The following is a 21,256-nucleotide window of genomic DNA, read 5'->3' on the forward strand; positions in this document are numbered from 1 at the left end:
TTTCTATTCATATAGTTCTATCATTCTTACCTAAGGTAGTTTCATCTTTTCTTTTGGATCAATTGGTCAAATTGCCATCCTTCAGAAAGTCTGGTTCTGGGGCTTGATCTATGGAACTTCACATACTGTGGATGTATGTAGAGTGCTTTTGAGGTATTTGAAGGTATCAAATGCGTTTTGTAAATCAGATCATCTTTTTGTGGTGTTCAGTGGTTCTAAGAAAGGTGAAAAGGCTTCTAAGTCTTCTGTTGCTTTAGCTTATATTTCTTGAGGTTTGGTGGTTGTGGAGGGGCCTAAAGCTCATTCAGCCAGAGGATTGGCAGCTTCGTCACTGAGTGTCAATTGGTGTTGCCACAAGACGTTTGTAGGGTGGCAACATGGTTGTCCTTACATACATTCTTCAAACATTATAGGTTGGATGTCTGAGCATCAGACATGGCTGCTTTTGGGACAGGTATGTTGAGAGCAGGTCTTTCAGGAACTCTCCCAGGTTGAGGGTGACTTGTGTACATTCTATCCATGTGGGCTGGTCTGATGGACAATAAGGAAGGGAACATTTTCTTACCTGCTAACTTTCTTTCCTTGAGACCTTCCAGACCAATTCAGATGGGGGGGATGAAAGACTGATGTGCATGGACCAAGAGAGGAATCTTGGAGTAATAGTGTCTGGAGATCTAAAGATGGCAAAGCAATGTGATAAGGTGATAGCTAAAGCCAAAAGAATGCTGGGCTACATAGAGAGAGGAATAACCAGTAAGAAAAAGGAGATTGATAATGCCCTTTTACAGGTCCTTGTTGAGGCCTCACTTGGAGTACTGTGTTCAGTTCTGGAGTCCATATCTCAAAAGGGACAAAGACAGAGAAGAGCGACCAAAATGGTGTGGGGTCTGTATGAGAAGACCTATGAGGAGAGGCTGAAGGATCTGAATATGTATACACTTGAAGAGGAGCAGGAGAGTTATGACACAGACCTTCAGATACCTGAAAGTTGTAAATGATGCACAATTAACAAACCTTTTCCAGTGGAAAAAAACAGTAGAACTAGGGGTCACGAAATGAAACTCCAGATGACTCTGAATCAGGAAATATTTTTTTCATAGAGAAGGTGGTGGATACCCGGAATGCTCTTCTGGAGGAGGTGGTGAAGACAAAAACATTGAAAGAATTCAAAGGGGCATGGGATAAACTCTGTGGATCCCTAAAGACTACTGGATGGAAATGAAGAAATGAGTACATGGTGGTAACTTGCTGGTATGGCGGTTACTACCCTTAATAAGTCTTCATACTGTTGATGCAACTCCATCATTGCTCTCTGCTTCAACGGCAGGGGAAAAGGGGAATTGGATTCAGACAGCAAACAATGAGGGCCCCAACTTCTGCAGTCTGGGGAAACAAGCATGGGGATAACTTCCTGATGCGGCAGTTACTACCCTTAACCAATAAGCCTGATACTTTGGGTGCATGCCAACATTGCTCTCTGTTTCAGTGGCAAGGGGTAACAGGGAATTGGATTCAAAAGCAACCAAGGAGGGCCTGACTTTTATGGACTGGGAATCTGTTAAGCATGGGGGAAACCTGCATGGCCCAGCAGGCACTAGCGTGGGCTTGCAGGACACACTGGATGGATGGACCATTTTCTTCTTTTGCGCCATCATTTCTATATGTTTCTATATTTTATAGACTGCTCTTATGTGAGGTATATATTATTCAGAGAGGTAATGATTATTGCTTGCTACTATTTTTCAGGTCCTCCCAATTGAGGAGTTAGTCCTAGTTTTTGGTTCACCTAAGAGTTTATTAACCCATACTTGTTAGGGTGTTTAAGTTTTGGCTTTGATATAGAAATACTGAGGGATTGCAGGTTGCACAGTGCCTTAAGTAGGCAGTTACAGTAAACCTTTTATTCTCTGTCTCCATCTTCTGGTAGGGGAGAAAATCCCATCAGTCTGAACTGGTCTGGTAGGACTGAAGGAAAGGAAATCAATTTTTCCTTTTTTATCAAAATGGGTGGTACCTCATTAGCAGCTGAGAACAAGGCAAGGAGACAAAAGAAGTCAGATTTAGTCTCCCACTCAAAATAAATGTTTTCCATACCCTGAAACCAACTCAGGCCAGGGGTCCTATGGGAAGTCACCTTACACTCGTCGTATTGAGATTGTTCCAGATCCTGCATCCTATGCATCATCATTGAGGGTTACAGGCTACACTTTTTTCATATTTCTTCAGATCAACCATCCAGATCCTACCCAACAAGAAATCAGGACATGACCTCTTTGTAGATGGAGATTTCGACCCTCTTGGAGGCAAGGGCGATAGAGTATGTCCCTACTGTGAAGAGAGACTGTGAGTTCTATTCAAGATACATTCTGTTCTCCCAAAAGAAAATGGGGTCCTCTGAGCCCTCAACAAATTTCACTTCGGAGAGAAATTCAAAATAGTCAATCTTTATTGTTGTAAGGGGAATGGCTGATTTCTGGATTTAAGAGGCCTATACCCATGCACTTGAGATCAGTTGTTTCCTCAGATTTATGATGAGCCAGCCCCATCTCCAGTACAGGGTGCTTCTCTTGATGTCATCGGCATCAACAGTTTTCACCAAGTGCCTTGCAGTAATTTCAGCACATCTATGGTGCCATGGCATCCACATTTTTCCTTACCTGGATGATTACCTAATCAAGGGTGTTGTCCTATTGCCTAGCCTGCCAGTCACTGTGGGTAACGATCCAGTGGCTAAAACATTCTTGGATTCATAGTGAACTATCAAAAGTTAAGTATCGATCCCTCTTAACAAATCATGTTTAGTGAAGTCAGATTCCAAGGAAGCCAAGGTTTTTAACTTTAGGGAGAATAACTGATATCCCCCCCCCCTTTTTTTTTTTTTTAGTACAGTTCATCTCCAAAAGATAAGTGATCTTGGTATAGGATTTTCTCAAGGTGTTCAGCCAAATGACTTCCAGGTGTTGCCAATGATGAGATTCAACATGAAGCAGTCTTAGTGGATCTTATGTTCTCAATGGAACCAGAGTTTTCAGAACCTACAGCACTGTGTTTGGGTTACCACCAAACTGAGAATCCCTTTGCTGGTGTCTTTACAATAGCAATCTGGAGGCCGGCCTGCCATTCAGCACACCATTTCTTCAGGTGGTTCTGACAGAGATGCTTCTCTCTGGTGGTGAGCAGTCCAAATGCAAGGCTGGAGCTGTGAGCTACAAAGCTGTTAGTCTTCTAGCACCTGTTGTCTAATAGTTACCCTAATGGACAACTAGGTGCCATATTTTACATCAAAATGCAAGGGAGGACAGATTCCTACCTGGGTTTAGAAGCCATCAAAATCAGGCAATTGGCTATATTGCACTTAGCTTTTTCCTATGCAACCTTCCTACCAGGCACAGAGAAATGCCAGCACAGAAGCTGAACAGAGAATGGTCCTGGAATGACCAAGTTGCTTGCAAGATCTTCCAGTTGTGGGGCTTTCCAGACATAGATCTATTTGCTAACAAGTCTAGCAGGGAAGTTTGAGAGTTTTGCTTAAGAAGGCCCTCCCGATTCAGATTAGCAGAAGTTGCATTCTTGTTATAATGGGACACAGACTTCCTATATACCTCCCCTGAATAAAAAAAAAAAAAATTCTGGTCAAGTTAAAGGAGGATTGGAAACGCTAATTCTAACAGCCCCAACCTGGCCCAGGCAAAAATGGTTCTAATTGCTCCTACATCTTTGTCTAAGAATAAATTCATCTGTCGCCTCTGCAAATTCTGATCTCCCAGGACCAGAGAATATGTCTTCATCTGAACATTCAAACACAAACAACCCCAAAATATTAGAATTCCAGAGACCTTCTAAGAGATTACTCCAACAATATATCACAATGGTCAACTGGTCATATATTTCAATATCAAAAAACAAAGCAAATTGTTTTTAAATTTATTTTATGTATTTGTATGATCAACACTGAGTCAGTTTATAAGTGGTCTTAGTTTAAAGACCACTTTACTTTATTATAAAATACATTTTAAAATGTGTGTCTTCTGTTTTTCATCTGAACATTGCCAAAGTGGCATTGATTGTGTGGACATTGAAGGAACAGTAGTTTCTTCTCATTTTTGCTCAGAGAAGGAAGCCCAGTACTCCCATAGTTTGGGAACAGTCAACTAGAACCTCTTATGCCCATAAATAGAAGGTTAACCTTGACTATTTACTTCAACTATCTATATCTGATCTTAAGACAAATTCCGCAAGAGTTCATCTTTGTGCTTTTGCAGCTTACTACAACATGGAACAGAGTTTAAAATACTTCATGAAGAATCTGTTTCATAAAAAACCCATTGTGAGGCTGCCGTTTGTATCATGGGTTTTCAATTTGTTATTTATTTATTTATTTATTTATTTATTTATTTATTTATTTAAAAGATTTATTGACCATTCTAAGCATTTACAAAATAATCATAAAATTATATACAGGACAAACAAACTAAAAAGAAAGACAAACTAACTGTACAGCAATGAATCAACCTTTCTGGAGCAATGGCTGCATTAGCTAGACTGGTAGAAATGACCATAATAAATAAAACAAGTATGTGCAGCCAAAAACAAAGATCAGAATCTCGAACAAAAGATCTTAAATCCTCATAACTTCAACTGTAAATGTGTCCTCAACGTCTACGAATGCTATTCAAGCCTATTAATTCTTATAGCCTAAAATATCTAACTTTGAAAGTAGAAATCCTGTTGGTAGCCTTCTACACCAGATGATTGTATACAAAGGTTTGAACAATAAAGTGATAATTTTGGCATTTCACTTAAACCAGTCTATTATTATTCTTATTTTTTTCCCAAGGGCTCATGCACACAGTACTGAGGGATCACTGCACACCTTTGTAATGAGCTATAAAGGATAATCTTTTGCCTAAACAGAACCAAAGTTGTTAGAAAGTTTTCACAACTTTGTATCTTATGACCTGAACAGATCTGGATTATTTGTCACCAAACATACTATTGCTAATTGGATCTCAGGTTTTATCTTTTTCCTAACTCAAAGTAAGCTTATCTGTACAGGGCCATGCCAAGGTATATAAGATTAGAGCCTCTGTTGAAGGTATTTGCTTTGCAGGGCAGCCATGCCAAAACTCTGTGCATAAATTTGCATTTCACTGCTGTCTAGATGCTGATTCCTGGAGAAAGAGTAACTTTGGCCAGTCAGTATTACAAAATCTGTTTAAATAAATGTATTAGTTTGTGATAATTCCTTCCCGCAAATACCCATTCAGCGAGTTTTTGGGGAGAGCTGAATATTGGGAACAGCAAAACAGCCTGCAGCTTGGGAGTCCCCACAAGTGTGACTGACTTTCCTCCTTCTCCTCCTCCTCCATGGAGAAAATTAAGTTGTTTAGCTGTCCATAGATGATAAGACAAGTCAATCATATATATCCTCCCACCTCCCCTTGGAGTTACCAGAATTTAATTCCATTACTTTACTAGATATTATAGATGGCTTAGGGAATCTCACATGACTGATCATGTGCTGCATACCTCACATGCTCCAAGCTGTGCAGGTCCATCCTCTGCGCCTTTAAATGACATCACCCACTAATGTGACTGACTTGTCTTACTGTCCACAGAGAACACCAGCTAAGGGTAAGCCACTTACTTTATTTTTAGCACTACATGTCCTTGGAGAAAATGTGACCAGACCTCCTTTTGAGTTACCTTAATTGACTTGTTTCTTTCATTTTCTTGAATTTGATCTTTATGCCTTATCTCTCTTCTGGTAGTTGTACATAACCGTATATTTTATAATAGATCCACCAACATGATAAGCGATGCAGAAAAACAATTGTAGACTGTATTTCAGGCTGCCTTGTGGAGTGAGTGCAGAGCACATATTCCTGTGTGCAGCATAAATTGCCTAACATTGATTTTCAACAATTTCTAGAAAATGTGGAGCACACTAGTGATGAGGAAGGATCAGTGCACAGCCCTGGAACAGAGGGCAGGTAAGTTAACATGTCATTTGCTACAAACACTTTGTAATCGCCACTTCTCTTCAGAAAAATTGTGGTTATGGTCAAGATGTCATGATTATACCTAAAGTCTTTTCCAAAGCATATTGAGGTCAATATTAAAAAAAACCTCCTAAAATGGGTTTATTCTGCTAAAGTTAGCTTGATAAGTTATCTGGGATATTCATAGTAACACAGTAAATGACAGCAGTTAAGACCAAAATGGTCCATACAGTTTACACCCTGCCATCCCTAAGTTTTTAGAGTTGTAACTGCTGCTCCATGCAGGTTATCCCCCCGTACCTTCTGTTTAGGGTTGTAGTTGCTGCTCCGTGCAAGTTACTCACATACAAAAATGTTGCGCTAGAAGTTAACACAGATTACCTCTGTTCTTGATTTTTATCCTCTAGCCACTAGGGATTCTGTGTTTATCACATCCCCTCTTGAATTCCTTTACTGTTCTGACCTTCACCACCTCTTCCCAGGAATCCACTACCCTTTTTGCATAAAAAATTATATACTGATGTTGCTCCTGAGTCCTATCCCCTTGGAGCTTTATATCTTGACTCCCTAGTTCTTCCTCTTTGATTTGTCTATATCATATCTCCCCTTCTTCTCTAGGGTATTCATATTTAGGTCCTCAAATCGCAACTCATAAGTCTTTTGGTTCAGACCCTGCATTAGTTTGGTTGCCTTTCTCGGATCGCTTCTGTCTTTAAGCCTGCCATTTTGTGTGTGGGCAGCAAGAGAGGTAAAATAGCGTGCGTCCAGTTGAATATCAACAGTTAAAGTTATTTGGTTACTTTTGGCCAGATAACTTTAAACTTAACTGGCTATATTCAGACATAGCTTATGCAACTGTATTTTAAAATATAGCTGGATTTTTGCAGATTGATGTGTAAAAAATAAAATAAACTTTGGCAGCCAGGGAAGCTTCTTCCCCCACAAGTGATATAGACGTTGGGGCCAGGGGGCCTATGCCCCCACCCCTCCCAGACTCACCAAAATCTTTTGAAAACAAGACCAGCCAGCCCCCCCCCCCCCCCTACTGGCAATTCAACTTCTGTCAAAAGTAACCGTGCTTCTCTCACACACCCCACCACACTTGGGGGCCGCACACTGTATATCACGGGTTAAATAGGTGCTAATCTACCCCTTAATGCAAAGGGGGATTAGTGCCTATTTAATGCGCGTCCGATGCAGAGTGAATGAGAGAGCGCTCATCACATGCAAATGCATGTGAATGAGACTATTACTCATTCACTCCAATGCAAAACAAATAAATGTATGTCTCCGATGCACATTTATCGCTCAGCTATTAACGCCTGCCTGGAGCAGGTATTAATAGCTGAGCGCATTGAAAAGAAGTACAGAAAAGCAGAAAAAACTGCTTTCTGTACTACTTTTAAAAGTTAAAAAAAATAAAATAAAAAAGAACTCAGCTGGCCACATTGAAGAGCGTCGGTTTTCATAACCAGCCAGCTGCGTTATGAAAACAGACGCCGATAAACTCGACATCGTTTTTCATAACTGGCAGACTGCAGTTATGAAAACAGATGCCGAGTTTATCGGTGTCAATGTTCATAACCGGCAGAATGCAGGGTCGCATTAGCAAGGAGGCGCTTGCGCAACCTTAACGCGATCCCCTAATTACAGTATAGCATGGCACCCCCTTGCGGGCGCCATGCATACGTTAATAAAGCGGGCGTTGACTTTTCAGCACCCGCTTTCCACTTTCTTTTTTTTTGCATCGGCCCCTTAGTTTGCAGCTTTCTAAATGGCCCTGGCCGCTAGGGCTGCAGTATATGTACCACTCCCAGCAGTGTCATGTTTTGCTGTAAGAACAAAAAAACTGTCATTACTTTGTATTCACTACCAGAACTGCTTTGCTGCAAGCCATATGCTTGTAGCGCGAGCCTGGTTGCTGGGGCCATTTAGGATGTGCCTGCTCAGGTGAGGTTGGAGATGGGGGAGGGGTTGGGGGAAGTGGTGGTCGGGGTATCATTTTATATTTGCTGCTAGTCAAATTGCAGGTAGAGAGGAGCTGGCCTGCCTCATCAAGCCTTTCAGCTCACCATATTTTCAAAAGATTTCAAGGGAGGGGTGGGCATTGCTAAACCAGCCTGAACTTCTACACCACTCAAGGCAGGGGGCTGAGGGTGCCCTGGCTGCTGATCCAAATTTTTTTTTGTCTTTCATATATCAGTTAACTTTTATCTGGCTATAATATTTGAATATAGCTGCGTAAACATATAATTATCTGGGAATGCATTGCCTTATAACGCCTCTGAAATGCCTTCCACTTATCCAGATAAAGGATGGCGATATTCAATGGTCTGCTGTTATCCAGATATCTCTAAAGATATCCAGATAAATGCCTTTGAATACTGACCTAATGTTTTAGGAAGTATCCCCGCTTCATCTCCAGCAAACAGAACTGTGGAAGTTTGTCATCCTTAATGTCACATTTAGAAATGGATGCATTTACATTGCAAGTGTTTATTTTATTTCTTTATTTCCATTGTTTGGTATTGTGTAAGATCTTAATATTTAGATTTTACAATGTGAAAGGCAATGCCAAAATTCCATTTAGTGCTTTATAAATTGACTGAATTAAACTAAAATAGAACAGAAACGTGACAAAGTTTATGCAGACTTAAGTGTATGGCGTAAAATGTTATTTCCTGTTCAAACGCCAGATTGGTCCAGTCAAGTGGGTTTTGCATCCATACCAGCAGATGGAGTCAGAGAATAAAAAGTGCCACCTGCAGTCCCTCAGTATTTCTCTGACTCCTGCAGATGGTAGAGGTGAAAATACTGCAATCTGAAGAATTAGATTTAAAAAAAAAGAGAGAAAAGAAGAGCAACAGGATTCTCGTGTAGGCTCCCTGAGGTGTAAGGCAGCTTCGTGGGCCATACCTCAGGTGGAGCAGGGGGTTGGTATTCCTGGTTTAGCTGAGCCTGAAGTCAACGAGGGGACTGAAAGCCAGTGATTCTGGCTCCCTCCGTCCCCTGGAGGTCGAGGGGACTGAAAGCCGGTGGTTCTGGCTCCCTCTTTCCCTTTGGATTGCTCACACTGGCCCTCTGGTGTCTGAATCACCATGAGGAAAGTATTCCCTTCCTTTTTTTTTTTTTTGGGGGGGGGGGGTGTTTGCAGGCATGTCTTAAAAAAAAGGCAGTGCAGGTGCACACACTGGTTGGTCATGAAATAGCTGGGGGAAGAGGCGGAGAGCGAGCAGTCAAAGCCCACTGGGCACCCAGGAGTGGGGGTTCAGTGTGGACTGATGGCAGGTAGCTTTCCATTGAGCATGAGGCGCATTTGGCTCGGACAAACACAAAGTGCGCGCATAATGGCAGTGGCCATGGGACGCAGCAAGTGCTGCAGGGTTGCGAGGTGAAGATTATGCGCCTAAGTGTAAGTGTACGTTGTGGCAGGTGCGCACATAATGGTGGCGGCTGCGGGACACAGCAAGGGCTACAAGGCCTGCGGAGAGAGGATTATGTGCCTAAAGTGTACTTCAGGAGGAAAAGCTCGTGGGGCAGCTGCTAAGGTAGCGAGGGATAAAACTATCACCTGATTAGCTGCAACAGGTGAGAGAGCTCGGCTGGCGGAACAGTGGCCATTTTGTCATTGTGTGGCAATCAGCAGGCAGAATCGGGGAAAGGGAGGGATTCCCCACCCCCTTTATCACCGGCCCACTATGATTTCCCTGCGGACCCAGAGAGGCGGTGATGAGGCTGGGGAGCTCATGAGGGAAGATTCCAGTGGTTTGGCAAGAATTTCCTTGGACTTTGTTTTTCTTAAAGCATAAAGCTTATTTAGCCAAAAAGGGGAGTATCTTGCAAGTGTGCTTCTCCACTGGGTCCCCAGCAACAGGCTAAGGTGGGCAGGCAAGACCCTTGGGGAGGGTCATATGCTTTTTTTCATCTGCTAGACCTTCAAGGTCATTTGAGCAATGATGCTGATGACACGGGTTCAGGAGTCAAGCTGAGGGCCCTGGAGGGAGCCCTTTGGGGGCAGCCAAGGTTAAGGAGGGTCAGGATGGACAAACTGTGGCCTTTGATCCCGCATTTGCTAGAACAGTTGGGAGTTGAAATTTCTCAGCTGGGGTCCGACTATGAAGGGGGGGCGGACCCTATCAGGGAAGGCCTGCGGGGTCTCCCCAAAGATGTTTTGTTCGATAGAACAATAAAGAAATTAGTTCTCCAGGAGTGGGATACGCCACAAGCCGGACTGAAGATGAGGAGAGCTATGGCTAAGCTGTATCCCTGGCCGGAGGCTGATACTTCAATCTGTGCAGTTAAGAAGAAAACCACCTGGGTGGTGTATTCGGCCACACTGGAGGTTGCTCAGGATCAGTTGCTGATTCACCTAAAAAGGATGTTCGACGTTTTGACCTTCAGTATGCAGGACTGGCTGCAGTGGGAACAGATCTTGCAGGCAAAAGGACAGATTTCCTCAGCCTCCGCTAGGCAAGTGGCACATCCAGAAGCAGTCGTGGCTTACGTGGCATGTGCGTCCTATGATCTGTTTTGGACGTCACCTGGGATTATGGTTTCAGTAGTATCAGCTATATTTTTTCTTTGGTTACACAATTCGAAAATGAACATCTGGTCCAAGTCCCACCTCAGTGATCTCCTCTTTAAGGAGAGAGGTTAGTGTGCAGCTAGGATCTGGAGCAACTAGTTGCCTGAAGATAAGCCAAAGAGAGGGTATGACGCCAACAGGAGGGCTTTCTCATATCAGAAGCAAGGATCATGGCAGCAGCAGTTCAGGGTTGGTGGTCATCCATACAAACATTATGGTCATTGTTCGTACGGTTTGAGTTTTGTCAGACAATGTGGCAACAGTGGGCTCAGCGGTTGTTTGCTTGAGCAGAAACTCACTTGGTGGCACTGGCAGCGACCCATGTAGCCAGGGTAGACAGTATGCAAATGGATTATCTCAGCTGGCAGCAGTTGGACCTGGGAAAATGGGAATTATTGCCAGAAGCAGTGGAGCTAATTCAGGCCAGGTGGGGGAATTCCTCAGTGGGATCTCATGGCGACAAGGAAGGAATGCCAAGGCAAGCAGTCGAGAGTGCAGCTCGGAAGGTATCAAAGTGTTGGTTCTTCTGTGGCTGGTGAGAGATCTGTGTTATACTAGTGGCACCAGAGGGACCACGTTAACACTGGTTTGCAGACTTGGTAAATCTCGCAGTTGGTGGTCCTCTGAAGTTAGGTCATCTTCAAGAGCTGATCCGGCAGGGTCCAATTTTTTCAGATCAGATGGATCACTTTTTGTATCGTGGCTTGACCTTTGATAGAAGGTGGTAATGGTTGAAGGGGTACTCAAGCAGTTATTACTGCCTTACATCAGGCCAGATGACCATTTACTTCCTGGGCTTATGTCAGGGTGTGGAAGGTGTTCGAGCTCTGTTGTGTTGAAGAAGGGCTTGACCCGATGTGTGTGTCAGTCCTCAAAATTGGGCCTTTCTGCAGAAAGGGCTTGTGAAGGGGTTGGCATATAACTCTTTCTGTATTCAGATGGCAGTCTTAGGCTGTAAGGTAAGGTGGATGGAGTTTCTTTGGCAGTCCATCCGGATGTGGTTTTCTGATGAGCGCTAAGCATTTTTGACCTCCTTTTAGTTTGGTGTACCCCTCTTGAATCATCTGTTTGGTGCTTAAGGCTCTTTGTAGTTCTCCTTTTGAACCATTTCACCTTTTGAGCTGTTATGGGGGACATCCCTGAAGGATCTTTCTCTGAATGTGGTGTTTCTAGTGGCTATCAGTTTGGCCAGGTGAATTTCAGAACTAAAGGCCTTGTCATATAGGGACCCCTTTCTTCAAATTTCAGTGAATGTGGTTTCATGGCAGACGGTTCTGTCATTTTTGCCGAAGGTAATTTTTTGTCTTTCTATCTGTCAGCTGGTTAAACTTACTTCATTTTGGCATCTGGATGCGGCGGACCCAGAGGGTTACATTACTGTTCTATGTAACAAGTTGTTCTACTGTAAACCAGGGTGAAGGCTAATTGCTAAACCTCGGTATATAAAAGCTCTGAAATAAATAATAAATAAATAAATGTCCGTCAGTGTTTACTTCAGTGTCTGAAGGTTACTAATGGAATTCGAAGGTCTGATCACCTTTTTGTGCTGTTCAGTGGGGCAAAGAAGGGGTGCAAGGTTTTGAAAGTTACGATTGTATAATGGCTAAAAGAGGCCCTAATTTCAAATTATTATTTGAAAGGGCAGGTCCTTGCTGAAGGGGCCAGAGCATAGGCAGCTTTCTGAGCAGAGTGTCAGTTGGTTTATCTGCTGGAGACCTGCCGTGGTTGTCACGTCATACTTTCACCAGACATTACCGAATAGATGTTTGGATGCCTAATGTGGTGCTATTTGGGGAGCATGTGTTGTGAATTGGTCTTTCAGGTTCACGCCCAGTTTAGGGGAACTTGGGTACATTCCACTTGTCTGGACTGATCTGGAGTATGAACAGGAAAGGAAAATTGGTTCTTACCTGCTAATTTACGTTCCTGGAATACCACAGATCAGTCCAGAGCCCCACTCTATTGCAAGATAGTTATCTCAGAGAAAGTCTTGTCGTTATTGTTTAATTTTCAGGGGTTTCAATTCCTGCTGTGGTCATGGGCTCTTGTTGAAGGGCTCTACTTAATTCCCCTCCTCATGTAGAGGAGGGAGTAAGGTTAGCTTTTTAATTCGTTCATATTAGGAGCTACCACCCTGGAAAGAGATCTAGACGTCATAGTGGATAATACATTGAAATCTTTAGTTCAGTGTGCTGCGGCAGTCAAAAAAGCAAACAATGTTAGGAATTATTAGGAAGGGAATGGTGAATAAAACGGAAAATGTCATAATGCCTCTGTATTGCTCCATGGTGAGATTGCACTTTGAATACTGTGTATAATTCTGGTCATATCTAAAAAAAGGTATGGTTGCGATGGAGAAGGTACAGAGAAGGGTGACCAAAATGATAAAGGGGGTGGAACAGCTCCCCTATGAGGAAAGATTAAAGAGGTTAGGACTGTTCAGCTTGGAGAAGAGACAGCTGAGGGGGGGATATGATAGAGGTGTTTAAAATCATGAGAGGTCTAGAAGGGGTAAATGTGAATCTATTATTTACTACTTATTATTTATTTAATAATCTATTATTTACATTGCTAAGTTTTATTGTACCTGCTTCGGATCTCCTTTTCTTATTAGGCATGCCTCAATAGTTTTGTTTTATGTGGTATTTATAATGTTCCCTCTTAATCTCATTTAATTGTAAAGCCTGTTGCTGATTTATTGTTCATTTATAATGATTTATTGTTCATTTATAATGTTTCCTCTTAATCTCATTTAATTGAAAAGCCTGTTGCTGATTTATTGTTCATTGTAAACCGAGGTGATGTTTTTAACGTGCCGCGGTATATAAAAAATCTCTAAATAAATAAAATAAATAATACTCTTTTGGATAATAGAAGGACTAGGGGGTACTCCATGAAGTTAGCTTGTAGCACATTTAAAACGAATTGGAGAAAGTTCTTTTTCATTCAACGCACAATTAAACTCTGGAATTTGTTGCCAGGGATGTGGTTAGTGCAGTTAGTGTAGCTGGGTTTAAAAAAGGTTTGGATAAGTTCTTGGAGGAGAAGTCTATTGCCTGCTATAAATCAAGTTGACTTAGAAAATAGCCACTGCTATTACTAGCATCAGTAGCATGGGATATACTTAGTTTTTGGGTACTTGCCAGGTACTTGTACCCTGGCTTGGCCACTGTTGGAAATAGAATGCTGGGCTTGATGGACCCTTGGTCTGACCACCCAGTATGGCATGTTCTTATGTTCTTATCTTGGGACTGCAGGTAGCACTCTAACTTATATAGCAGTTTCAGAGACGTTTTTGTTCTCTGACTCCATCTGCTAGTAGGGATGCAAAACCCATTTGTCTGGACTGATCTGGGGTATTCCAGGAATGAAAATTAGCAGGTAATAACCAGTTTTTCTTTTTATTGGAATTAGTTGTTAAATGTTTTACCGCAAGAATTCATTGTTCCACCTTACACACCTTGTAACTTATTTATATCTAGTTCATTGTCTTCTGACCTCATGAAGCTCTGCGGTGAAGTCAAACCCAAAAACAAGGTACTGTAAAGCGAGGTTTTTGTGGTTTTGTCTGTGCACAGCAGCTTAGATGAGCATCTAATCAACTTCAGAAGACCCTGTTTAAAATTAAAAAAAAAAGTTCTTATTTATGTATACACAAAATTTCAATTTCAATAACTTTGTAAAAATTTTACTAACTGGAAGGGAGTTGAAGTTTAATTTCCTTCTCTTTAACTCTTGGATTTATTTATCTATCAAGAACATTTTATTTTGTATACAATGCGCGTTTCAAACCACTTGTATTTTTTTTAAACTATACCAGGACCAAACCTGTTCTGGGGACCCCACATCTAGTTGGGTTTTAAGGATACCCACAGTAATATGCATGGAGTCCCAGTATATTCAGATTTATCTCATGCACATTCATTGTGGATATCCTGATTAATTAAATTTTTTAAATTTATATTTTGCCTTTCATGACTGATCAGCCATTTCAAAGCAGATTACATTCAGGTACTGTAGGTATTTCTCTGACCCCAGAGGGCTTACAATATAAGGGGGTCATTTAGTGAACAATTTTCTCATAGATAAGGAATGGGAGAAAACCTTTGGTAAATAGACCTGTAAGTTTGTACCTGAGGTTTGTACCGAGGTCACCAGGAGTGTCAGAGGGAATTGAACACTGGCTTCCCTGGTTCTCAGCTTGCTGCTCTAACCACCTGGCTACTTTTCCACTCAACTGGCTGTGGGGTCCCCAGAACAAGTTTGGGAAGCCCTAAGCTAAATGTATTGCTTATTGTGTTTTGTGCAGTAGCAACCCTATCACAGTGTTCATGAACCAAAGGGTCCTTCTTTACAAAAGCTGCAGTCAGCTTGCAGATGTCTGCAACAGTGTTTTACAGTTTTATCATGGAGGCCCACCTAACTGGTTTGGTTTTCAGGATATCCATAACGGCGGTAAATGAGATAGATTTGCATACATTGGATATCCAATCTCATGTACATTCCATGCAGCTACATAGTAAATCAGGTTGGTTAGGTGTGCCTCCAGGAGTAGGTTAAGAAATGCTGGTCTGTACTAATTCTTCCTGAGGGGCAGGTATCGGGATGCTTCCTAAAGCACACTTGGGGATCAAACACCAGCTTGCTTTGTTTGTTTTATGTGAGCTATACATATTATATTATCTAAACCTAACTTAAATTGAGTTCTCTGCCAATAGTGCATGCATAACTATGACCAATAACACATTGAAATACAGTGTATGTATAAAGCATATATATTATATACATGTACTGCCATGTGTTACTGGTCACATTGCATTTGCCAAAGTCAGTATCTTTGTGTTAAATGTTAGAGTAGTCTATGGTAAATAAATCATTGTGCATGAAATAAATTGCCTGAACATGACCGGTCATACTTGACCTTTCAAAACTAATACAGTAGGAAGCTGTAAGTGTGATTCTGGGGTATCTGTTATATAGTACTATTTTGTTCTTGCTTTACAAACACAGGGTAATGTTTTTGTTTTTTGTTTTATTCTGTACAGGCTCGCAGGAGAACTGCAACACAACTGGAACTGCTTTATGCAGATAGTAATGATTTGGCCTCTCACCTTGGTGCGGGAGATGCTTCCTTGCCCTGTCAGCTTGCTCCTGTTGCAGAAGTGCAGGAGATGACACTGAATACTGAGACAAGTACTAGGGAAAAAGAGCTGCATCCCCAACCAGCTGGCTTACCTTCTAAGATAGGCAGCATGTAAGTCTGGCTTGGCAGTACTAACAACCTCTGCTTTCTTTTTTTTTTTTTTCTTTTTCTTAACATGTTCCAACTTTATTTTAATTCAGTGTTCAGACTATAAAAAAGAATTGCATAGATTAGACAAAACTGTAATAGTAAAAGAAAAACTTTGATAGTACTGTATATGACAAATTATTTGGTCTTAATGAAACTGTTGTAGAATTCTACTTTTTCTAAACATTGCATGTGAGGTAAATTTTTTTGAAATTTTGTTAGTGGTAAGAAATCTGAATCCTACCAAACCTCTAAGCAAAAGTAAGCACATGTAGAAAAATCTTTGCATGGATGGCTATGATACAACATGTGAAGAATATTGAATAAATAATAATCCGTAATGATGATCTGTAAAGGTAAAATTATATGCATTGCAAGTCTAATCATCTGATTATTCTTGTTACATGATGTTTTATAAACTCTATCCTTAGTTTAATTATAAGCTGAAAATGGTTTGTCAGCTTTAGAAGAACCTCAAACTATACAATCCAATAACAATATCTAGGGACTGGCTGAGTGGCAAGTGCTGTGCCATATGGAAGAACTGGGCTGGCCAGTCGGGACAAGGGGTGCCGGGGAGGCAGCATTTAGAGCCCTGGGGAAAGAGTGTCTTTGATGTTGGTCAGTGGTGTCACCTAATGGTAAGACTTAGGGGTCCATGTTAGCTGGTTTCTGGAAGGAGCTGCGGTTATTGGCTTCTGGCCAAGATCCATAATTGCGATGGCAAGGCTGATTTAGGAGGGGTATGTATGTGTGTATACATATAACCCCCAGGAGAAACAAAAGAATAGATGCCTGGAACTTTTTCAATGTTTATTAAAACAGAGACGTATATTAAAAACTTGCCCGACTCTGGCCGAGTTTCGCGGCACACACAGCCGCTGCCTCAGGGGCTACAAGCAAACCAAACAACAATCAATACAAATAAATAATCAAATTAAAAAATTTTTAACAATCAACAACATCCTTAAGATCTCATAAATATTAAAAAGTCTTTAATAAAACCTTAAAAACCTTTTTAAATTTCACTAAGATCTAAGATATTGATTAAAAATAAACAGATGACAAACTAAACATAAAACCAACATACCCGAAACATCATATTCAAAAAAGCATAATTTATGTATATTCTTTAAAAATAAAGAAGAGAGAGATGCTTTACCTTCAACACTTCAATAGCTGCCAAAAAGCATTCATTTGTGTAAAATCTTCCAACATGCAACCATTAGTTATCAGCAGTGCATTGAACCACTGAAATATATTCATAAAAAACAGCTTAAGAAGTCTCTAATAGAATATTAATCAAATTCTGTTGCAAATGAACAAGTGGCAAAAAATGAATATTAACATGACAAATTCATTAAAGAATGTTGTTTCAAAATTAAATATCAAATATAAACATTCATATGCTTAAAAACATGTAGCACTGTGTTATTGGATTACAAATCAACGAGTGGCAAGGAATGAGCACAACAAATACCTTAATTAAACGATATTATCCAAATTTGAAAGGTCAATTTATAGATAGGCAACAACATATTTTGTGAAATATAAAAAGGGGGCAGTACATCACTAAAAAAAATGTTTTGAAAAACGCCAATATTTAAAAAAACGCAAATATTGTATTGTTGAAACACTCAAATCTTCAACCCACATATCCTTTATGGGTATAATATGTTTTTTATGGGTGTTTTTATAATAAAGGATATGTGGGTTGAAGATTTGAGTGTTTCAACAATACAATATTTGCGTTTTTTTTAAATATTGGCGTTTTTCAAAACATTTTTTTTAGTGATGTACTGCCCCCTTTTTATATTTCGGGGGACAGGAACCAAAATGGCACCGGCGCTACCTTTGCCCTGTCATATGACAGGGCAAAGGTAGCGCCGGCGCCATTTCTATTAACGCACCCGTGGCCCGAGAGTGGAAGATCACAGCGGGACCCCCCCACTGGACCCCAGGTAATTTAAGACATTTGGGGGGGGTTCGGGAGGGTGGGGGATTTATTTTAAAGGGTCGGGGTGGGTTTTAGGGTTGTTTTAGTGTGCCGGTTTTCCCGCCCTCCCCCGATTTATGATTTACACGATTTTAAAAAAAACAAAACCGCGACAATCCGATTCCCTCCCCCCCCCCAGCCAAAATCGATCGTTAAGACGATTGATCACACGATTCACATCTCCAATATTATTCATCATTCCCCCCTGATTCCCTTCCATCTCGGTACTAAGTTCCTTCCCTTGGTCTTTTACTACCAGAAATCCTGGTTTTATCGGGGGGGAGTGTATACTTCTTACCCCCTTTTCACACAAAAAAAGAGTCCAAGTTCAGGTTGGATTCCTCAAATACAAATTCTCCTCCTCCTTTTCCCGTTGGCGGTTCCGGTGTTAGTGGAGCACCAGGGCTCAGAGATGTTTCATATGCCAGGGAGTTCAGTCCCTGCTCCTGGGCTAAAACTCCAGCGGCATCACTTCCTGATGTTAAATCTATGGCTCTCACAAAAAGATCCGAAATACGTGGTTGGTTTTCATTCACAATAGGAGTAGAAGTCGCTGTTTTCCCCTTCCTCTCGGTATGTGGCATTACCAAGAGGAGATAAGACCAACATATAAAAGAAAGAAACAAAGTGCCTGAATAATAATATGATCTTTTTGAGACACAGTCCCACTTTAGCCAAGCTCCGTTGGTCACTGTAGACTAGTGAATAGAATCCCCGGCAAAACCCAGGTGAGTCCCGGCAAAGCCACGAGCCTCTTAGGCGCGCGTCTTTGGCGGTGCGCTGACGGCGAGCACGCCATTCAGACGCCGCTGTTATTGGCGTCTGAAAAGGCTCTGCCCTCCGACGTCAGAGCCCGGAAGGGAAGCGAGATTTTGGCTGGGCAGCATCCTTCCACTGAAATAAATTACAAGAAGTAATCCAAAAGGTAAGCCTCCTCCAAAGCAGCGGACAGCTGCTACCCTTGCCGGCAGTTGAAATTATCAGCGGCCGGGAAAACATTTAAGGCGAATAGAATCCCACTGTGGCCGGTTGTTCTGGTGGCCCTGGAGTGGCCACGAAGGCCATGGTTCGCAGATCTGATCAACCTGGTGGTGGACTGTCTCTTGCGTCTCAGTCATCTGCCGTACCTACTCCGGCAAAGCCCAGGATTTTTCGATCAGGCCGATCGCTTCTGTCTAGCAGCTTGGCTTATGAGAGGAGACATTTAAGAAGGAAGGGCTACTCTGAGGCGGTTATTACCACTCTTCTCCGTGCTCGAAAAACTTCTACATCTATTACCTATGTTTGGGTATGGAAGGTGTTTGATTCTTGGGTCTCTGGGTTGAGTGTGTCCCTGCGGCAGGCCACTATTGTTCACATTCTTGCAGGACGGCTTAAAGAAAGGTTTGGCATACAGCTCGCTCTGGGTGCAGATGGCGGCCTTGGGCTGTTTCCGAGGCAAGGTTGATGGTGCTTCCATTGCTGCTCACTCGGATGTGGCAAGATTCTTGAGAGGTGCCAAACACTTAAAGCCACTGGTGCGCGCGATCTGTCCGTCCGTGAGTTTAAATTTGGTTCTCCATGGCCTTTGCGGTTCTCCTTTTGAGCCTTTGAAGCGGGCTACGTTGAAAGATCTTACGCTTAAGGCAGTGTTTCTCATGGCTATCTGTTCGGCTAGACGGGTTTCAGAGCTTCAAGTGTTGTCCTGTAGAGAGTCTTTTCTGCGTATCTCTGATTCTGGGGTTTTCTCTTCGGACAGTGCCATTCTTCCTGCCGAAGGTAGTATCGACTTTTCATGTCAACCAGTCAGTTGAGTTACCATCATTCTCAGATGAGGATAGGAATTCTCAGGCTCGGGATCTGAAGAGATTGGATGTCTGCAGAGTCCTCTTGCGGTACTTGGAATTAACTAATCTTTTTCGATTGCCTGATTATCTTTTTGTCTTGTGGAGCGGACCTAAGAAAGGGACTAAGGCTTCTAAGACTACTATTGCCCGCTGGTTGAAATATGCTATTGCTTCGACTTACATATGTCACGGGCGCCCAGTACCAAATGGGCTTAAGGCGCATTCTCTTAGGTCACAAGCAGCGTCCTGGGCAGAAAGCCAATGTGTCTCACCACAAGAGATTTGCCGGGTGGCCATTTGGAAATCTTTGCACACGTTTGCTAAACATTACCGTTTGGATGTGCAGGATCTGAAGGTGGATTCTTTTGGCAGCAGTGTGCTTTGAGCGGGACTCTCCAGGTCCCACCCCTTTTAGGACAGCTTAGGTACATCCCAGCAGTCTGGACTGATCCTGGTATGTACAGGGAAAGGAAAATTAGTTCTTACCTGCTAATTTTCGTTCCTGTAGTACCAAGGATCAGTCCAGACACCCGCCCAAGGGAAGGAGAGTCCGCTCAGCTACTTGTATTTTCTCTTGGCAGATTTTTCGAAGACTACACACCTACGCGACATTTGACTTGATCTAGTCACTGGTTATGAAAAAAAAAAATGTTACATTCATTCTGCTTTGATATTGATTATACTGAGAGATCGCAGGTGGCACACCAGGTTATATGGCGGTTGCTTTTCAGCTTTTCTCTGTCTGCTGGAAGGGAGGCATTACCCAGCAGTCTGGACTGATCCTTGGTACTACAGGAACGAAAATTAACAGATAAGAACTAATTTTCCTTTATTTCCTATTAACCTGCTGTCATGATTATCTTGTAAATATAAGGGGTCTGTTCACTAAAGCAGTGGTTCTCAACCTTTTTTCAGTCACGTAACAGATGTTTCTCACATGCATCACACATTGAACATGTGACTATCACGGGATTAAATGTAAACATACATTCTGCATCCATAGGAACCCCTTCAACCCCCAAAATGGGTGCAGAGCAGAACTAGGGCATTACCCATACAATTCACCATACAAAAAAGATATTCTAGTTCTGGTGACATCTCAGTAAAAGCAAAACAAATTCCCTCTACTACCAGGCACAATAGCCCTTCTTATGAAAAGACAGTAATTTACCACCAATGTATGTCCTATTGAGAAAACACAACAAATAAGATTGATACAAATGCCTACACGCTAGTAAAATACCTTACCTCGGTCACATACATAGAATCGAACTTTAATAAATACAGAAAGACTACAGATTACAAATATGGAGACAGAAACTTGAATGGAAACCCAAGAAAGCCACGCTGGAGAAATGGAGAGAGAAATATAGCATCTAACATAGTCCCAGGATCTGCAATAATGCACACAAACTAATCAACTCAGTTACGCCTGCATAATGGAACACACTCAAACAGCAACAATCCAACCTATGAAATGACAACACTACAAATAAACCAGGCCCTAAACACTAATACATCTCCTATTAGGAAAACAGATAAACCCAAGCTGTTATA

General features: G+C 41.8%; 1 protein-coding gene across 1 annotated transcript in view; it reads left to right on the forward strand.

Moving 5' to 3' along the window:
- Positions 1 to 21,256, forward strand: part of KIF21A (kinesin family member 21A) — a 443,437-nt gene that overhangs the window by 329,053 nt on the left and 93,128 nt on the right. Inside the window, 3 exon segments of the mRNA XM_029617139.1 lie at positions 5,933 to 5,993; positions 14,070 to 14,124; positions 15,633 to 15,841. Coding sequence (XP_029472999.1) covers positions 5,933 to 5,993; positions 14,070 to 14,124; positions 15,633 to 15,841 — 325 coding nt within the window.

Source organism: Rhinatrema bivittatum, chromosome 9 (genome assembly GCF_901001135.1).
Source record: "Rhinatrema bivittatum chromosome 9, aRhiBiv1.1, whole genome shotgun sequence".
NCBI lineage: Eukaryota > Metazoa > Chordata > Amphibia > Gymnophiona > Rhinatrematidae > Rhinatrema > Rhinatrema bivittatum.